Source organism: Nyctereutes procyonoides, unplaced genomic scaffold (genome assembly GCF_905146905.1).
Source record: "Nyctereutes procyonoides isolate TBG_1078 unplaced genomic scaffold, NYPRO_anot_genome, whole genome shotgun sequence".
In the NCBI taxonomy this organism is placed as follows: Eukaryota; Metazoa; Chordata; class Mammalia; order Carnivora; family Canidae; genus Nyctereutes; species Nyctereutes procyonoides.
In genome coordinates, this window is record NW_026575049.1 from 5,646,854 (window position 1) to 5,666,007 (window position 19,154).

General features: G+C 33.2%; 1 protein-coding gene across 5 annotated transcripts in view; it reads left to right on the plus strand.

The window, feature by feature from the left end:
• The window catches only part of USP15 (ubiquitin specific peptidase 15), a 120,518-nt gene that overhangs the window by 88,061 nt on the left and 13,303 nt on the right, over window positions 1-19,154 (plus strand). For 2 of the 5 annotated variants that reach the window (XM_055328297.1, XM_055328298.1), the window contains 6 exons: window positions 10,577-10,750; window positions 12,516-12,674; window positions 12,754-12,978; window positions 17,795-17,878; window positions 17,969-18,063; window positions 18,164-18,355. In XM_055328297.1, the coding sequence (XP_055184272.1) occupies window positions 10,577-10,750; window positions 12,516-12,674; window positions 12,754-12,978; window positions 17,795-17,878; window positions 17,969-18,063; window positions 18,164-18,355 (929 nt within the window). Of the gene's footprint in view, window positions 1-4,280; window positions 4,427-10,224; window positions 10,310-10,576; window positions 10,751-12,515; window positions 12,675-12,753; window positions 12,979-17,794; window positions 17,879-17,968; window positions 18,064-18,163; window positions 18,356-19,154 lie in introns of those variants that run through there. The other 3 variants (XM_055328299.1, XM_055328300.1, XM_055328301.1) reach the window with 3 other exon arrangements.

Here is a 19,154-nt window from a genome sequence, read left to right on the forward strand (position 1 = left end):
ATTGGGGACGGGATATGGAGTAAGGAGGATTCTTGATCTCGAAAATTGGAAATAATGGTCTGTGCTTTCTCCCTACTTTCTCATCCCCCATTCAGTAGTCCTCTGCATCTTAGCTGTAGTAGTAACTAACATGGATTTTGGAACCTGACTGCTTGGATTCAAATCCTGGTTCTGCTACTTGGTTGTATGATCTTGGATAAGAAAATTCTTAGTTTCTCATCTATTAAATGAAGATAAATTGCTTAAGAAGTGCTTGGTACCTAGTAAGCAATATGTAAATATCACCTACTGTTATATCATTGCTTTGACCATCATACCACTCCATAGAAATTGTTTTTGATATGGTCATTCTTGACCTTCTGTTTGCAGGGTTCATCATGGCCTCTTTACCTTTGAGAAGTTGACATCCACTTTAACTGACAAATCCCAAACCTGTCTCAAGCATAATTCTCCTTCCTGAGTTTCCCTCCAATATATGTAACTATTAGATGGACTTTTCTGCCTTGGATAATATTACACTTAAACTAAATGTATCTACTAAGACCAACATACTCCCCTCCCCGCCAAGAAACCTGATCCTTTATCCCTTCTACTCCCTTTTAGTTGCAACTATCCCAAATTGAAAACTTGACACTTATTCCAAATCCTCTTCATTCCATTGCCTCTTAATGTCACTTATATCCATCTTCTCTTTTACTGTCACTACACTATTTCAATATTTGAGCAACTTTTGTATGAACTATTGAAATACATCTCTAACCTCATATTTTTGTTCTTTCGTTTATCCTCTTCTACTCCATTTAGTACACTGATTCAGTCATTGTTTTATAATGTTAACTCTTAAGACTTGCTTCCCGTCACTTAAAGGATAAAATCCAAATGAGACCCTATCTAACTCTTTAGCCAAAACTAAAGGTTCTTAGAATTTAAGTTCCAAACTTCATTGCGTATACTGTTTTCTCTTCCCTGGTTGCCTTTCCTACACCTCCACCTCTCCCCCTTTTCCTTTGTCTCTCTTCTGGTTAAATACCTGTTACACAGTGAGAATCGTGAAAGCAGATGCTGTGTTTGGTTTTCTTTTATATCCCCAACGTTTAGTATAATGCCTGAAATACGTTAGAACAGTGTTTCTCACAGTGTTTCTATGGGTGAGATAGCATGATCAGCCATAAAATAAGCATAGAAATTAAGCATAAGTGATCTAAGACTATTCTAGAAATTTGTCAGGGTGATTATCTATTAAATCTCATGATAAAAATGGGGCGTTGTTTTTTGTATGTCCTTTTTTTCCCTCATTTTTCTAGTGGTTCATTTTTATTGTAGTTTATAAAGTTTCAGTCTGTGATGATTTGGAAATTTTTTAAAAACTAGTTCCTTCATGCAAATAGAGAAAAATACTGCATTAGAAAATATACCAGAAATATTTAGAACTTGACCTGTACCAAATTAATGGTTTTCTGAAATTGCCTAAGTTCCAAAAGAGCACATTAGTTGTTTTTTTTTTTTTGAGCACATTAGTTTTAAAAAGAATCATAGCAAAAAAAAATTTTAATTAAAAGAATTACAGTACATAGCGTATATATTTACTTCTTGCAACTAAAAAGTCAGAAACTTACCAATATATATAAAATGCAAGAAATACTACATCTTTATATTCCACTAGTGTAACCAATCTGATAGCTCTTGAATTGGGCTGCCATGTTAATTACAGCTTGTCAGAGCAGCCCCCATTACCATGCAAACAATGTCTTGAATGATTTCATGGTGAAAGATAGAAAAAAATCCTTTAGAACATGATTTTTATACTTCTAGAGACTTTTGAAATAATGATCTTCTTTTCTTAATATTTGTTGAGTGATTACATAAATTTTTTTGTTATGAAAATAATCAGAAACCTTCATAATTCATGCTGTTACATGTTATTTAAAATTCTGTTTCAACTCACATGAAGTATTATCAGCTATGGGCCTAATGTAATGAAATGATGCAGAGAAGTATATAACATAGTGGTTTCCTTAAAGAATGTAAAAAAAAAATCAGTTAAACTTTTTAGAATTTTTCTGCTATCCTTTCCTGTATGCCTTTACAGAAGAACTGAAAGATCAGTGAATCACACAATTCAATATACTCATTTATTTAAAAACGTTTCTTTACTGAATACTATGTGCAAGGTACTGAACCACGCATAAAATTATAAAGAACGGAAAAAAAAAATTAGAAAGAACCGGGGATCCCTGGGTGGCTCAGTGGTCTAGCGCCTGCCTTTGGCCCAGGGCGCAATCCTGGAGTCCTGGGATCGAGTCCCGCATTGGGCTTCTGGCATGGAGCCTGCTTCTCCCTCTGCCTGTGTCTCTGCCTCTCTCTATGTCTATCATGAATAAATAAATAAAATCCTTTAAAAAAATTATAAAGAACCATTGTTTTTCCTTAATCCTTTGTCTTACCTAAAATAGTGACATTCATTTCATTCTGAGCCAGTTTTGAATTATTAATGGAATAGAGCAGATAGTACTAAACATTAAAATTGAATTCATATACTTTAGTTCTTTAAAATAAATATAACTTACATTAAAGTTCATTAATGTTATTAGAACCGTATGTTTAAAAAAAAAAAGAACCAAGTATTTTTAGCTTGCTTCCTATAAATTGAATATTAAACATAAAATCACTCCTTAAAAAGTCTGTTACAAAAAAAGATTTTAGACAATTGCTGTTATAGTCTAGTTGTTTGAAAACCTTAGTACATCTGCCCGAAACTTATAGTATTGTTGTTGGTGTAATCATTATCACAGAAGCTTTCAAATTTATTTATATTGAAAGTGGATCTTTAATTTCTTCTTGTAGGGGGATCCCTGGGTAGCAGCGGTTTAGCGCCTGCCTTTGGCCCAGGGCGCGATCCTGGAGACCCGGGATCGAATCCCACATCGGGCTCCCTGTGCATGAAGCCTGCTTCTCCCTCTGCCTGTGTCTCTGCCTCTCTCTCTCTCTGTGTGTGTGACTATCATAAATAAAAAAAAAAAAAAAAAAAATAAGGGAATCTTTAAAAAAAAATTTCTTCTTGTAGCATTTAACTTGAAAATTAATGGTCTTTACATAATCATGACTTTTTTTTTAACATCTTAAGATTTACTCACTACCAGTAACAGTAGTCTTTTTATAAACTTAGAATTCTCCTCACTCAATTCTATAGATGAGAGAAAAAAAGCATTATTTCTTTGCTAGCTTACAAAATGTTTCCAATTAGTTCTCATACTTTCCCAGAGTTCTCATAATACTAGTTCATTGAATTTAAGTAGTATATGAAGAAGAAATTACCTAGAATTTGAAGAAAATAGTAACAGCAGGAACTTTAAATGAAACTTAGTTTTATTTAGATCTTAAGTATAGCACCCAGATTATTGACAAATGTTAAATTTGTTAGAACAATATCCTTCTCAAATTCAAAACTGCTGCCTTTGAAAACTATTTTATGTAAAATTCCAATATTTTAAGTTGAGTATTAAGTTGACTAGTTGGAAGGAGGAAAGAACCATTAAGTTTTTTTTTAATAAATGAATTAAAGTTACATCCACTTATATTTTACTTACCTAAATTTGTTTTTGAAAGATAGCTTGAAAAGAGATTGGAAATGAAAAGCAAAATAGAGTGATTGTTTGCTTTCCTAAAATATGTGGAGAAGCTTTAGAATTGATCTCTCAAATGTAATAAGATTTGCCTTTCTTAGGAAAGTAACAAAGTAACAAAAGTAACAAAAAATAAAATACCAAGTATCTTAAAAATAACTCATTTTAATTTTTTACTTGATGAAGACACAGGCTTATATTTATAGATTTTCATTTTAAAAGTCTACATCACTTTCGTTTCTCATCCACTATTTAATTGCAGAACTAGAGCCAATATCCCAATATTAACAGAATGCTTCAGAATTATTCAATACCTTTTCAGAATGTTTATACAGTTGTCATGACAAAGTGAAAAACAATAGCATGACAAATCTGAAAATTCTTATCCCATCTATTCTTAAAATCCAGGAAAAACATACTGGGTTATTCTAAGGTAACCATGGATTACTTCAGGTTTTATTTTTAAATCATAAGAAAATAAAATGGTTTCCTCATTTTAGATTGGGTTTTTATTTTTAGTATTGGTTAGTTTGAAGGTGTAGCTACTTTTTTTAAAGGGTTGTGAGTGGCATTACATTTTGATCAGTTACAGAATGAGTTACACAACTCAAAGCTTTAGGTAATCAAAAATTAAGTTTGTTTTCTTTCCTGTTCTAGTTACCGGTTTACTAAAATAGTGAGCATACATGATCACTTGAAAATTGGGCTTCTGGAGCACCTGAACAGAAAGGGAGTGGTTCATATTCAGCATTACAAAAGACAACTTTCTCTTTTTGAAGGGGATTACTTTGGCTATTTTCCAGGTACTGGGGAAATTCCAGATTCATTACAAGTTATTGGGATGGCTATTAATTATTCATTTCCTAAAATATGTTGATTACAGACTTGAGATTTGGTTATACAGTAGAACTTTATTTCACTTCATCAGTTTAAAAAATAATATAGAAGTTTATTATAGTGAAATACAAAATTGAGACTTACATGAGTCACATATTTTTTCAGAGAACTCTAAAAACATCACTTACTGATCACAACATATTTAATGGAAGAACTTGTTGAAAATAATGTAAGAGCAATAGGATTTGTATATATGTGCATAAGGAAAAGTTATGGGCAGAACATTGTAGCTTTTCCAACTAATTAAATAATGAAAGAAAATCATAACCTCACATAATATTACAATTTTAGATATATGGAAATTTATAACTAGAGAGTTTTTCATAGAGAATTATAACTTCATAAAATAGTTAAATGATATATGCATTCTTTAAAAAAATAGTTCTTCATGGTGGCAGTGATTAAAGTTCTATATATATTGAATCATAGAGCCGAATGTCCACTCAATGAGACATTTGATTATTTAGAAGAATTCTCTTTAGAATTTTTATGTTTGGGTTGAAGATTTGGGGAAGAGTCTTTATAAAAATCTGTTTCCAAGTATTTTTCCTTTACATATCTTTTACTTTTATCGATTTATCTTGATAGTTTGGAGCATTCATTATAGCTGTTTTCCTTCATTAGGAAAGCCTGCCTGGGCATTATTTGGACTTTTATTCTTTGAACTTTTAGAACTTTCAAACAGGTTATAGTTCTATAATGGTACAATTCAGTGTTTTCACTTTAGTATTTTCCTACTGCTCTCAATTTCTCTAAGGACTGTTTCCAGTCTTTCTACTGTACAAGTTTTCATTCATTCAACACACTTTTATTAATGTATGTGTCAGGCATTGTGCTATATAGACTCTGAGGTACAAAAGTGGGTTAGACTGGATACTACTCTTAAGATAAGTACAGTATAAGTGAGCTCAAGATACAGAGTTATTAGAGGAAGGAATATTAGTTCTTCCTTGAGGTGCTGAGGAAGATGTAATGTTTTTAAGAGATTCTGAGATAAGTGTTAAAGAATGAGTAGGAATTTCTTACAGGAGAATATTCTAAGAAAGGGAGTTAGGGGTACATGCTAAGGTTCAATCTTAATACATTAAACTAAGGACTATGTCTTAAGACTCCTAATTCAGATTCACATTCAAAAATACTCTTTATTACAGTTTCTATTGTAAATGCATAGGCAAGCGCAAGTAGAGAACCACAGAACCACTTTTAGGAACAGATGCTTAGCAGTCATGTCTGCTTACAAAATGATTGACTTGCACATTCCCAGGCAGTCTCTCATTCTTCATGGATCAATAATTTTTCATACTAGCTTATATCCTGAACCTTCTAGTTAACCAACTAGTCATTTTATCACAAAAGCTAATAAATTAATGAATGCCAGAACTCTAACATATACTAAATATGAAATTTAGTTTTTTAATCCTTAGATCTTCAGATCCTCTTCTTGAATTCACACACTATAAATTTGCCTAGGAATCATAAAAAATATTTAAGTATAGAAATATTTATCCTAGTTAACAAGTGCAGTTTTGCTTGTTCATTATTGTTAGTTTTATTTATTCTCTTTTACATTAAGAACTGAAACATTGGTGCAGAATTCTTTTCTTCATTCTGATTATTGCTTTACTTTTAGCTTGGTATTTGACAAAATTCTACCCAATTTTGGGAACAACTATAGGCACCATTATGATAAACAAAATGTGGCTTAAGATACATTTTTTATGATCAGTCACAATACCTCATATTTGGACCTCATTTTTTTGGTAATGAGTTGTAAGAGGTAGTTCTCCCTGAAATACTGAGGTGTTGGTATTTGTCAGTGGCAGGGAGTTGAAATCTGAATTAACAGAGTTGAAGCTCAGCATGTCATGTGACTGATAGAATGTCACAAAGCTTATAGGTACCCACAGAAATAATGTATTAATATTATTGATCTAATCCCTTTGTTTCAGTGATAGATTTATATCTATCTTCTCAGATTTTACTAGGAAAAACCATGTATGTTAAGAAAGGATGAGTTTTGTTCTGTTTCACAGTTCAAGAATCATGGAGAGTGAAAAATATATCCACATAGGTGCACAGCACATGTCGTGTGATTTTAGGTCCATATTACGTCACTCAGTAAAGTATTTTACAGGCTAGAAAGGAAATGCCTTATGTCTACCTATGTAGGGCTTTTAATATATATATGTCTTAGGAAAGGAATTGTTTTGGGACAGTCCCAGTCAGATAGAAGAGTGATATTTGTTATAATAGAGGAATTTTTGAGAGAGATACTTTAGACGTATGGTTATGTTGGTTTTTATTATTGAACTAATCAAAATTTTTATTCTTAAAACATTGTATTTTATGGCAAGAAGTCCAAGTGTTCAGTGTTCTTTTAACTGTCAAAGATGTTTATGTTTCTAAGATAGCCTCATGTTAAAAGATGGAATGAGTTGCATAAATTACTGCATTATGATCAATTTTAAGAAATGACCTTCTTTCTTCTGCCACAGTGATGGCACTGAATACTGATAACACTTGAGGCATGGAAATATTTTAGTTGTTTGACCTGTATTCTAATTATACCGTGAAATTTATAGTCAAAATTATAGGAGAACTTACAATATTTTAGGTGGTTTTTATACTATTTCAAGAATAATGTTATTTTCAAGGTAAGGGAGAGAGATATTTTCAGTATGAGAAAGAAAAGCCTGATATTTTGAGCTATTACGATATTTGCCTTATTAGTAGAATACTTAACTGTCTATTAAATTTCTGTATTTATAAAAAAATTCTGTATTTATGTGTTTGTATAAATTTTTTTTTTAAATGCAGCTTGTGAGTTTCTTAAAGCATTATATTCTGGTGTACACCTGAAACTAATGTAACATTGTATCAACTACACCTACATTTTTTAAAAATTATGTTTAACAACTAGAATGCTCTTTTGGGTCATTTAGGACTTAATGCTTTAAATTTAAATATAAGATATATTAGTTATGATATCTTGACACGTAATACAAACACTTAAAACTGGGATTTTTTTTTTTGTTGTTATTTAGTTTGTTAATGTTGAATTATTGTCAACTTCAAAATGGCAGGTATCATTTTGAAAATAATCACTGGTCCCTGTGTCAAGGACTTTAAAAATCCAAATAGAGCCCCACTAAAAGGCAGGTAGTGGACTAAATGAAAAACAAAAGGGACGGGTTTTTGTTTTTGTTTTTAAGTGTATTTATTTATTTTAAAATCTCTACACTCCATGTGGGACACAAACTCAGGGCTCCAAAATTAAGAGTTGCACAAAAGCATGGGAAAGTTTTTAATAGGTACTATTCTTCTTTTGGCTTAATATTCAGATAAAAGTGCTTGGAGAATCTTTGAGATTATTCATTACCAGCTAATATATTTTTGCCTCATTTAGTAATAATTCATTCAAGAAAATTTTAATTACTTTGTGCCTAACATTGAAGGAAAAGAGTAAAAAACCAAGAGGATAAAAACATTTGTAAAAAATACAGGCAAAAACATGTTTTATTAATCATGCATTTAATATACACCTTCTGAGTGCTGGAGATATACATATAATTGATATAATGGTTCCTGTTCTCATGAAGGTCTCAGTCCATTTGACAAGACAGACAAACTAAAAATTAAAGTGACAGCATGTTATAAAATAAGTACTGTAATAAAAGTGAGCATTATGCAATATGGAAACATACAGGAGGGAACACTGTAAGGAAATTTAGGAATATTTCCTACACAGGATACCTGAATCTTGATGGTTTAGTAGAAGTCAGTAAGACAAAGAAGGTGTATTTCACATAGATGGAGTGATATTGCAAATTTTCAGAGTGAGAGATTGCATGGAGGTCAAGGAACCGCAAGTAATCAAGTAAGACTTTGATGGAGTCAGATAAAGGTAAAGCAAAACATGAGGCTACATAGGTAGGCAAAAGACAGACTCTTCCAAAAACTTGAGATTTTACTCTGAAATTGTTATTAAAGGATTTATAGCAAGGAAGTGACATGATTAGATAATAAATTTAGGAAGATCACTCTGGATGCTATTGGAAAGCTACAGAATTTTCAATTATATTTGGAAGCTCTTTGCAAGATAAGGATACATGTAAACAGTTAAATGAGAAAGTTCAAAAATTATTGTTTTGTACAACTTGATTCTTAGTTTGGTAAAACTATAAATTCTTTGTATAATGGTGTTACAGACAGTAGTGGAATATCAGATTCTTAGTATAACCTTAACCCTGAACTGATCAATACAAGGATTTGAAAAAACGATAATAAGAGGGATTTGAAAAATAATTGTTGGAAATACTGTCTGACTTCCTCCTCTTTGCCTCATTGACTATATAGTGTTGATCCTATTTGTACTAAATCAAATGATATTACTAAGTAATGGCTTTTAGGGTAGCCATGGTATATTCTGGGTTGCCAGACCCTACCTCTAGTGCTGAGTTTATAACTAAAAAGAACATTTAGTACAAAAGGAAGAGAATGAATCTTAAAAGGTATGTTAGATTATGAAAAGTTGAAGTATAAAAGGAGTTCAGAAGTAGCAAAGTATCCTTTCCCAAATTGCCTCCTATGCTATAACCTACCTCTATCTTCCTCTTGCTCACATAAACTTCGTTACTGCTAAAAATGGCTTATTAAGCTAAGGTCTATATACTCTACCCCAAACATTTTAAACTGCTTTTATATTGCTTTCGTTGCTGAAAAATTATAACAAAGTCCGTGACATTATAGACTGCCAATTTGAGGAGTATTTTTTTATTCCATTGAAAATATTAAAATAGATATTATGGTTACTTGCATAAACACAAATTAATTCATAATTGAAACCACTAAATAGAAGTTTATCATTTATTTCAAAAAAAAAGAACATGCCTAATTTTGAAGTTTTAGCCAAACCGTACATGGTATATAGACATAGTTTATGGTACCGAAGTTACTGGAATGAACCCAGCAGGTTGAACTTTTCATAGCTGCCGAGACTTTGATCCCAGACTATTAAACCAAATTAGTGGTAAAGCAAGCTTTGAAAAATGTTGATTTCCATTCATATAAATCTGGGCTCTCCTAAGAATGGGTTTCTACTCCTTCCATGCAAGCAACCACCTTCACTTAAAGTACTTTGCCACTTGACTCCCAAAACAAATTTCTTCCTGCAACAACAACAACAAAAGACCTATATAACCATATTGTCTGTCAGTCATTACATATTCTTTTTAATGATGCTAGACATCTAGTTGATAAAGTAATATTGGATTCATAATTAAGTCAAATTGTATGGTATTATCAACTTAAAATCATTCATCTTGAGATAAAATATTGTGGAAAAACTGTACTTCTGCCATCTATTTTATTTTAAATCCTAAATTATTTAATTCTAAATAGAAAAGAGTTGGAGAATTAACTTACTCATAGTTTTAATCTTGCCATAAAGGAAAATTGGATTGTTTTGATACTGAAGAACTTGAAGTAAAAGCACACTTAGCCAGAGTTCACATAACAAAAGTTGGTTTCCTCGGGCTCAGCTAACCTGTACTGTCCCTTCTAAAAGTGGTTGACCAAATGGAAAATGTAAAGGCTGCTCTTTCATGATAAGGAATTGACATTGGAAGCAGTAAATACCTCTTTAAAGTTAATTTCTTGCTTGCACTCTGTCTCAGTTTTTACCTACTCAGGCTAATTTGCAGGTGCCTGGGATGAGTAGACAAACCATAATTTCTACCAATCAAGTAAAAGAAGGAAAGAAAACTCTGAGCTTCTCTCCCAGTTAACAGGTAGTTTGCTGTGGTTAAAATTAATGCAGATTTTACAGCAACAAATATTAGCATTTTCATTTATTCTAAGTAATTGATTTGAAATTTGGGAAATGAATAGTTGAGTACATCATTTGAGTGTTTATTTAACCGGTTACTTATTAGTTCAAGAAGCCATCATTTAAATTTTTCTCTGTATATTGTGGCAAATCAGTTTGTTTCTCTCTTCATTTTAACATGTTTAATGTGTGGTTACTTTCACTTGAAAATGTGTTTTATTCTTTGCAGTGTTTGAGCAACACACCTCCACTTACTGAATACTTCCTCAATGATAAGTATCAAGAAGAACTGAATTTTGACAATCCCTTAGGAATGAGAGGTGAAATAGCTAAATCTTATGCTGAATTGATCAAACAAATGTGGTCTGGAAAATTTAGCTATGTCACGCCAAGAGCCTTTAAGGTTAGTATAATAAATATATTTTAAGTGAGGGCTGTATCATCCCCAAGAGGACAAAAATAGGTTCTTTGGGGAAGGAGTGACAAAGTCATAACTGTTAGGTTGGTTTGTGGCCCTCCATAGGGACCCAGCACAAATAGATACACAGTATATCTCTGCTGTTAAATTTTCTAGATGGGGGGATGGGACAGATGTTTACTTTAAAATGTCCAAAAAGGTTCTGGGGGGTGGGGAGGGCAATAATGAAATAAAGGTTGGAAAACACTGTTATGGTACAAAATGACAAGAGAGTATGTGTAAGTTGGTTTTAGAATATAGTATCTGAGAAACCTACATTAATTTTTATTACAAATGTAAAGGCTAAATTTGTAGCCTTTACAAGGCATGTCATCGAAATTTAAGAACTCAATTTGAGAGTCGTAAGTTTGAAAAATTAATGAAATGAAACTGGTATGCAAAACTACCACATATTAAATATTTTTAATATAATCCTTAAACTTTTAAGTTTATTGTGGTTACTTCTCAGAACCAATAAAACCTCAAATAATTTAGTTTGTCATTCAAATAAGAATTGAGCTGAAATTTAGTTTTATATAGTTTAAAAAGTCTTCATATTTATTAACAGGTGAGTTCTATTTTAAAGAGAATAGCAGTTTTCAGCTGTTTTTTAACACAACTTAAATGATGCTCATATAGACATCTACTAGGCAACATTTTATTAACAATATAGTAGTTCTTAAAAAATAAAACACTACTGTGTTTATCTTCTTTAACTTTCTGAGCTTTGGACAAGCTAGGTTAGACAAACTATTTTACAACCCTTACCCATGATTCCAGTTAGTTTTATTTTACTGGATATTGTCTTTTGAAATTATGTGTAAACAGTCTCTAGATACCTGACTTTTCTTTCACATTTCTTTTCAGTTTTATCAAAAAAATACTTAGTACTGCAAAGACTAGGAAAATTATATATAAACACAAACATTCCTGTTATCCCTGAGATTTATCCTCTTTAGACACACCAACTAAATGAGAACTTTGTAATTTTTTATAGTGATCCAGAAATATTATTGAATTTTAATAGTCTTTAGTATTTCCAAATCCTTTGTACAAAACTTCACCATATTTTCTCCTTGTTCTTTGCTCAGGTCAGCATTTCGTTTCTGGGTTACAGATTAGCTATTTATTATTTAGAGGGGATCCCTGGGTGACTCAGCAGTTTAGCCCCTGCCTTCAGCTCAGGGCGTGACCCCGGGGTCCTGGGATTGGGTCCCACATCAGGCTCCCCGCAGGGAGCCTGCTTCTCCCTCTGCCTGTGTCTCTGCTCTCTTACTCTGTGTCTCTCATGAATAAATAAATAAAATATTTAAAATATATGTATATTTAGATATGTAATTATATTTATGTATGTGTAATTACCGTATCTGCCAATGACTGCAAAAGTGCTACAAGTTGATTTTAGCAGTTCATGAATTCACAAAATATGAAATCAATGAATGATGAGAATCTAATTTTTTATTTTTTTATTTTTTTTTTTAAGATTTTATTTATTCTCTGTGAGAGAGAGAGAGGGGCAGAGACCCGGAGAGGGAGAAGCAGGCTCCATGCAGGGAGCCCGATGTGGGACTCAATCCCGGGTCTCCAGGATCATGCCCTGGGCTGAAAGCAGGCGCTAAACCACTGAGCCACTCAGGGATCCCCGAGAATCAATTTTTTTAAAATCAATCTTGTCCCTATAACTGATTTTATACTTTTGCTTTTCTTACAGACCCAAGTAGGACGTTTTGCACCTCAGTTTTCTGGATACCAGCAGCAAGACTGTCAAGAGCTTTTAGCTTTCCTATTAGATGGATTACATGAAGATTTGAATAGAATTAGGAAAAAACCGTATATACAATTAAAAGATGCAGATGGAAGGCCAGATAAGGTAAATTTAATGTCATTATTGTCACCACTTTTATAATAATGTGATATCTTTGTGTAATATGTGTCTGGTTTTCTTACAGATAGTTGCTGAAGAAGCCTGGGAAAACCATTTAAAAAGAAATGATTCTATCATAGTAGATATATTTCACGGCCTTTTCAAATCAACTTTAGTTTGTCCTGAATGTGCTAAGATTTCAGTAACATTTGATCCTTTTTGTTACTTGACACTTCCATTGCCCATGAAAAAAGAACGTACCTTGGAAGTATATTTAGTCAGAATGGATCCACTTACCAAACCTATGCAGGTAAGTCATGATTATTTTCTTTGCATTTGTTACTTTTATAAAAACTTAGTGTTGAGACCTTGTGTCTCAAGCACAATTCAATAATGTTTATTTATATAAGAGATTTTACAAGCTAAATACTTTGGGAATTAGTACAACTTTTTAGAATCTTGAAATGGTGAGGGATTTATAAATTATCATTATTTATAAAAACAAAATTCTCAGTCTTTTTCTTATGAAAGAAAAATGAGAGGTTGTTCAATTTTGCAGTGTTAAGATAAATATGAGCCTAACAAATATTTTTCCTATTTTCCAACTTGAACTTTAATGTTAATTGTAAGTTTTTTTCTAGTGGACTGTTGGAAGTAAAACTAATACCATACATTTTGATTCATGATTTGATAGTGGTATATTTAAATACCTATAATTTTTAAGCATCTTAAGAACTCAAAAGAGAAATAGAAATTTAATTCAGCTATAAATATTCGCTTCAGTAATGTTCTAAGCAAAGCACTATATTTTCTCCCTTCACTAATCAGTTAATCATTTCCTGACGCTTGAACCACACTAACAAAAGTAGTTCCTTACTCTTCTACTTTGAGTGCCCCTGAAATGCTATTATCACATTTATCAAATTTTATTATGACCTCTGGTTTACTTATCTTTTCTCTGTTAGACAGTGAGTTCTTTGAAGATAGGAACTTTGTAAATCATTGTATTTCCAACCCCCATGACTTGCAGTACTACTAAAGCAGAAGTATTCAAAAATTACATTCATTCAAATATGTGTAGGTCACCCAGTGAGAATGTAAAACTCTGTTTGGCAGACAGAGCAGACATGGTTCCTGCTTTAGAGAACTGTTGACTAAAGATCTTTAGCTCAGAGTTCTAGCCAGATAGTACAGTTTCTTAGAGCATAGTTGTATTAGTCTGCTCAGGCTGCTATAACGAAATGCCATATAAACTGAGTGGATTTAAACAACAGAAATTTATCTTCTGATAATTCTGGAGGCTGGAAGTCTAAAATCAAGAGTACTAGCATGGTTGGTATCTAGTACAGACTCTCTTCCTGGTTTACAGGCAACCCTATCCTCAGTGTGTTGAGAGAGAATACCTGTAGCACACAAGCTCTCTAGCATCTCCTTATAAGGACACTAATCTCATCATGGAGGTTCACCTTTTTGATCTCATGTAAAGCTCCCAAAAGCCCCATCTCCAAATATTATTACATTGGTGGTTAGGGCTTCAACACATAAATTTTAAGTGGACACAATTCAACCAATAGCAATATCATGAGATCTGTATGAAAGGTCTGCTTTTGAACAAAGTTATGATCTTACCATTAATTTGGTGGAAGTGTTTGGGTTTACTGTCCACACGACCATTATAAATGAAGTGTTCCTAGTACAAGTATAGTCCTTTCATTCAAACTAATTAAAGTCTAGTGAAGACTAGTCGTGCCCTCAGTAATGTAAATTTCCCCTATTTCTTTTGCTCCTTCTTTATGTTTCCTTTACAAACTCACTGATCCTGATGGTCTCATATCAATATTTCATTCAGTACTACTCAGAATATTGAGTAGGGCCTAGGAAGGCCTGCTTTTATTTTTTGCCAGGGGAATATATGCTCACATTCTCTAAAGTACATTTGTTAAAGGCAGTGCTCTCCTATGCCAATAATACAAAAGTAAGCTATATTACATAGGGACAGGTCACATTCAAATTTCACTTTAGCTGTAGGCGTGTATTGAATGTTCTCCCATAATTTGGGTTTTAAATTATTTTTCCAGCAATATGAATTTCATTAGTATAACTCTTTTCTCACTTGGTGGCCAAAAATACAGATTTGTGGAGATCGGAGCCATGGTTAGCATAAAGGCATCGGGCATTTTTTTTCTACTTCAAAGAAGTAACAACTCAAATACAAAATGATAGGCTCGCTAACGGTATGTTTAACCAGCTAGAAAGGAAAGGGAAATTTAGCTGAGTTAACCTACTTGATGAGTTTTCCCATCAGTGAAGTTGATTTAGGTCTTAGAAGTTTATTAGTAATTGTACTAACATGTATTACGTATTGGATTCTGATCCTCTGCAAAGTGCTGGAAATACAAAGATGTTCCTGGTTCTTGTTCCTGAGAACCTTTTCATACAATGTGAAAAATGCTGTGGCAGTGCTGTAGGAATATACATACAAAAGGAATGATACACCCAAACTGCCAATGCCTGTGTTGAATCCTGAAGGATGATTAGGTTTTAAGTGTATGAAAGCTGGAAATAAAGGTATTGTAGACCAAGAGAGTGGCATATACAAAGACCGAAAGGCAAAAGACGACATGGCCCACTTCTGGAAATTAGAAGTAGATAATATGGTAAGCAGAAGAACTCACAAAGCTCATAAAGAACTTTGCTGCCATGATAGGAGGTTTGGACTTCATCCTAAAAATTAGGGGAGCCATTAAAGGTTATTAAATAGAGCACTATGTGACCAGATTTTTATTAGAGAAAGAAGACCCAGGCTACTGCAAAGACTGGATTGGAAGAACTTAGGTCAGATATACTAAGACCATGTAAGAGAGTTTTGCAGTGATCACATGACAAATGAAAATGACTAGAACTCTTAAGATTAGTATCAGGGTGACAGAAGAATCAGTTGAATATAAGAAGTAAAAATGAAAAAAAAAAAGTAAAACTGTTTAAGAGTATTCAAAAATGATGCCAAGTTTTTTGGGTTGCAAAACTGAGGAGACACTGGTGCTATTTGCCTTAATGGGATATATATAGGAAGCAAGGTTTAGGAAGAAGCCTGTTGTAATATTGGATATGTTGCCCTAACATGACCTAAATCTATGTTTAGTACTGGACATGTTGAGGTGCATGAGGAAAATTAGGTAGAGCTTATCAGTAAGCATTAAGTTTATCTATCTAGACTAGAAGAGAGATGTCTGGTTGAGATAGAAATTGGGCAGTGAGTTCTATGACAGTGATACTGAATGTCTTAGAAGGATGAGATTCCCTAAGGCTAGGGTGACTCTGTAATGTATCATCTAAACCAGAACTCTTTTAAAAGTAAAAGGGGCCATTATTAATCATTATATTACCAGGACAGCAGGTTCATCCAGGGCTGAGACAAAGCAAATTAGAATATATTGTCACCTGCTTTAAAGAGAGCATATAGAATCAAGAAGAGGGTGAAGGGTAAAATTCTAAAGGAGTTTGACAACCTTGGTAATAGGTTAAATAGATGAGGACAGAAAGCTAGGGGTAGTTTGATAAGTGAATGGAAAGTGAAGAATTTAAGATAGTCATTATAGACATTATTTTTAACAAGGTTATATTTATAAAGCAGAGGAGAAAGGAAGATAACTAGAGGGGGATTATCAGAGGGAAGGCAATGAGGGACTGGGTTTTTGCATTTTGTTTTTTGTGGGTTTTTTGAGAGACTGGTAGATTATTCCATTGCTTACGTAAGAATCAAGGTAAAATGACATAAAGGATGATTGCTGGGTTAGGTTCCCAAGGAAGTAGAACAGGATGGGAATCAGAACATTAGATGCTAGTGGTAAGATGGGAAGGGTAACATCTGATTCTCTTTCCCTGTGTAGAAAAAAGATGGAGAAAAGGACCTTTTAGAAGTTTGTTCAGGGACACAAAGTTGGATATTTTCCTGTCCAGTAGCCCCTACTTTTTTTTGGTATTCTGCTGATAGTGAAGGGAGTAATTATAAAGTAAGGAAGCCTAATGAATGGTGAAGATTGTGTATAGTTACTGGGAAAAATGAAAGAAGAAGCAAATAAGGGATGCACAGAATTTCTGGCTAGTGTTGAACAATCTGTTAAGATTTAAGCACTGTGGATTTGTAGCAAACCAGTCTCTAAAATTGGTCAGTTTTCTCCAGCATATCTGAACAGCTCCAAGAAAGTATAGCAAGAATAAAATTGAATAACAAAATAGTTAAACGTTTTGCAGTGGAGTATTGAAGTGATGGATCCTGTGGGATCTGGATGGAAGGGCGTGAAGACAGTAGGAAGCTGGTAAATCCAGAGAAAATTTTGAATTAAAACTAGAATTCTAAATGCAAGCCAAGAATGGGAAAATGAGATTCCAGGAATAATAATTAGCTATCAGTCAGTCAGTAGCCTGATAAGAGGTTTAAGATATCAGAGGTGGGGCAAGTTTATGACAAGGTGCAAGAAGTGAACTATAGTTGAATGTAAGTGTGGGTCTCAGAATCAAAGAGCGAAGGAACTATAAGGCGAAGATAAATTATCCATATAGACATTATCAACCAGGGGGACGCCTGGGTGGCTCAGTGGTTAAGCATCTGCCTTTGGCCCAGGGTATGATCCTGGAGTTCCGGGATCGAGTCCCACATCAGGTTCCCTGCATGGGCCTGCGTCTCCTCTGCCTGTGTCTCTGCCTCTCTCTATGTGTCAAATAATGAATGAATGAATGAATCTTTTAAAAAAATTATCAGCCAGGATTTTTTTTTAATTTTTATTTATTTATGATAGTCACACACAGAGAGAGAGAGAGAGAGAGAGAGAGAGAGAGAGAGGCAGAGACACAGGCAGAGGGAGAAACAGGCTCCAAGCACCAGGAGCCTGACGTGGGATTCGATCCTGGGTCTCCAGGATGGCGCCCTGGGCCAAAGGCAGGCGCTAAACCGCTGCACCACCCAGGGATCCCATCAGCCAGAATTAATGATAGGATTGGAGAGGGACACTGTGAACCAAATACCAAGTGAATGTGAGGAGGCAACCATGAGGTCATTTTCATCTACTGAGTATTTCTTCCAAAGTAATACATTCATTACAGTTTTTTTTGTTTTTGTTTTTTAGTACAAAGTGGTTGTCCCCAAAATTGGAAACATACTTGATCTTTGTACAGCATTGTCTGCTTTGTCAGGAGTACCTGCAGATAAGGTAATGTGTTTCTGGGTTTGAAGTATATAAGTTGGAATTTAGTGTTTCAGTGATGTAAAACCAGCCTAATAGAAATATGTTTCCTTTTAGATGATAGTTACTGATATATACAATCATAGATTTCACAGAATATTCGCTATGGATGAAAACCTTAGTAGTATTATGGAACGGGACGATATTTATGTGTAAGTATAAAATTCGTTGTGCAAAATATTACTTGGGAAAAAATTCGGAGGGAATAACATAAAAGTTTTCAGAGTTTTACAGTCAGTTTTGTCCTTACAGGTTTGAAATTAACATCAATAGGACAGAAGATACAGAGCATGTGGTTATTCCTGTTTGCCTAAGAGAAAAATTTAGACACTCAAGTTATACCCACCATACTGGTTCTTCACTTTTTGGCCAGCCTTTTCTTATGGCTGTACCACGAAATAATACTGAAGATAAGCTCTATAATCTCCTGCTTTTGAGAATGTGGTAAGTGTCACACAATTCTACATTAACAAAATGAGTGATAGAATAGTTAATAAAAGTAAATACGTGGTGTACTATCTGAATATTTTGATAAGCTTGTATTATTTCAACTTTGTTTAAACAGGTAGCAATTTTAAAAATCAAATTATAGTTTATTTCAGTTTCCTGACCAAGTAAAAACACATTACTGAGATAATTGCAAACCCAGAAAGCATGAATTATTTTAGCTGTTTTAAACTAGAAGTTTACAGTTGGAAAAAAATAGGAATTTCTCATGTATGCACTCTGAAATTTTAACAAATTTCAGATGCTTCATTTCTTTATACAGATTGTTCAAGAACTCCTGCTAATGGTTTTATTTAAAAGGATAAACTTTCATGGTTGATAGTATTTTAAGGCAACCCCTTTTTGTCTTCCTAAAACCTTGATTTGAATTATAACATAACCAGACTGCCATTTGATCCCTTATATTTTATCTTTTGTAACTGACATATTTAGTAATACCTATTTAAATCATTACAGTCCCATAATCCATATATAAAGATCACATTATACAGGTAAAAGTAATCTAAATGAGGGTATTTATATAATAATTCTAAGTCAAGAAATTATTTGCCACAAATTTATTTAACACAGAAAGGTGTTAAATACTTGGAAGTAACAAATTACCTTCTTTCTTTTTATAAAGACAACCAAAACAGAAATGATTAGTCCCTTGCACTTATGGTTCTATATCCTAAGTTTGATTTATCCTTGAATCTACTAAGTGCCCATTAAAAATTTTTGTTTTACTGAAAGAATA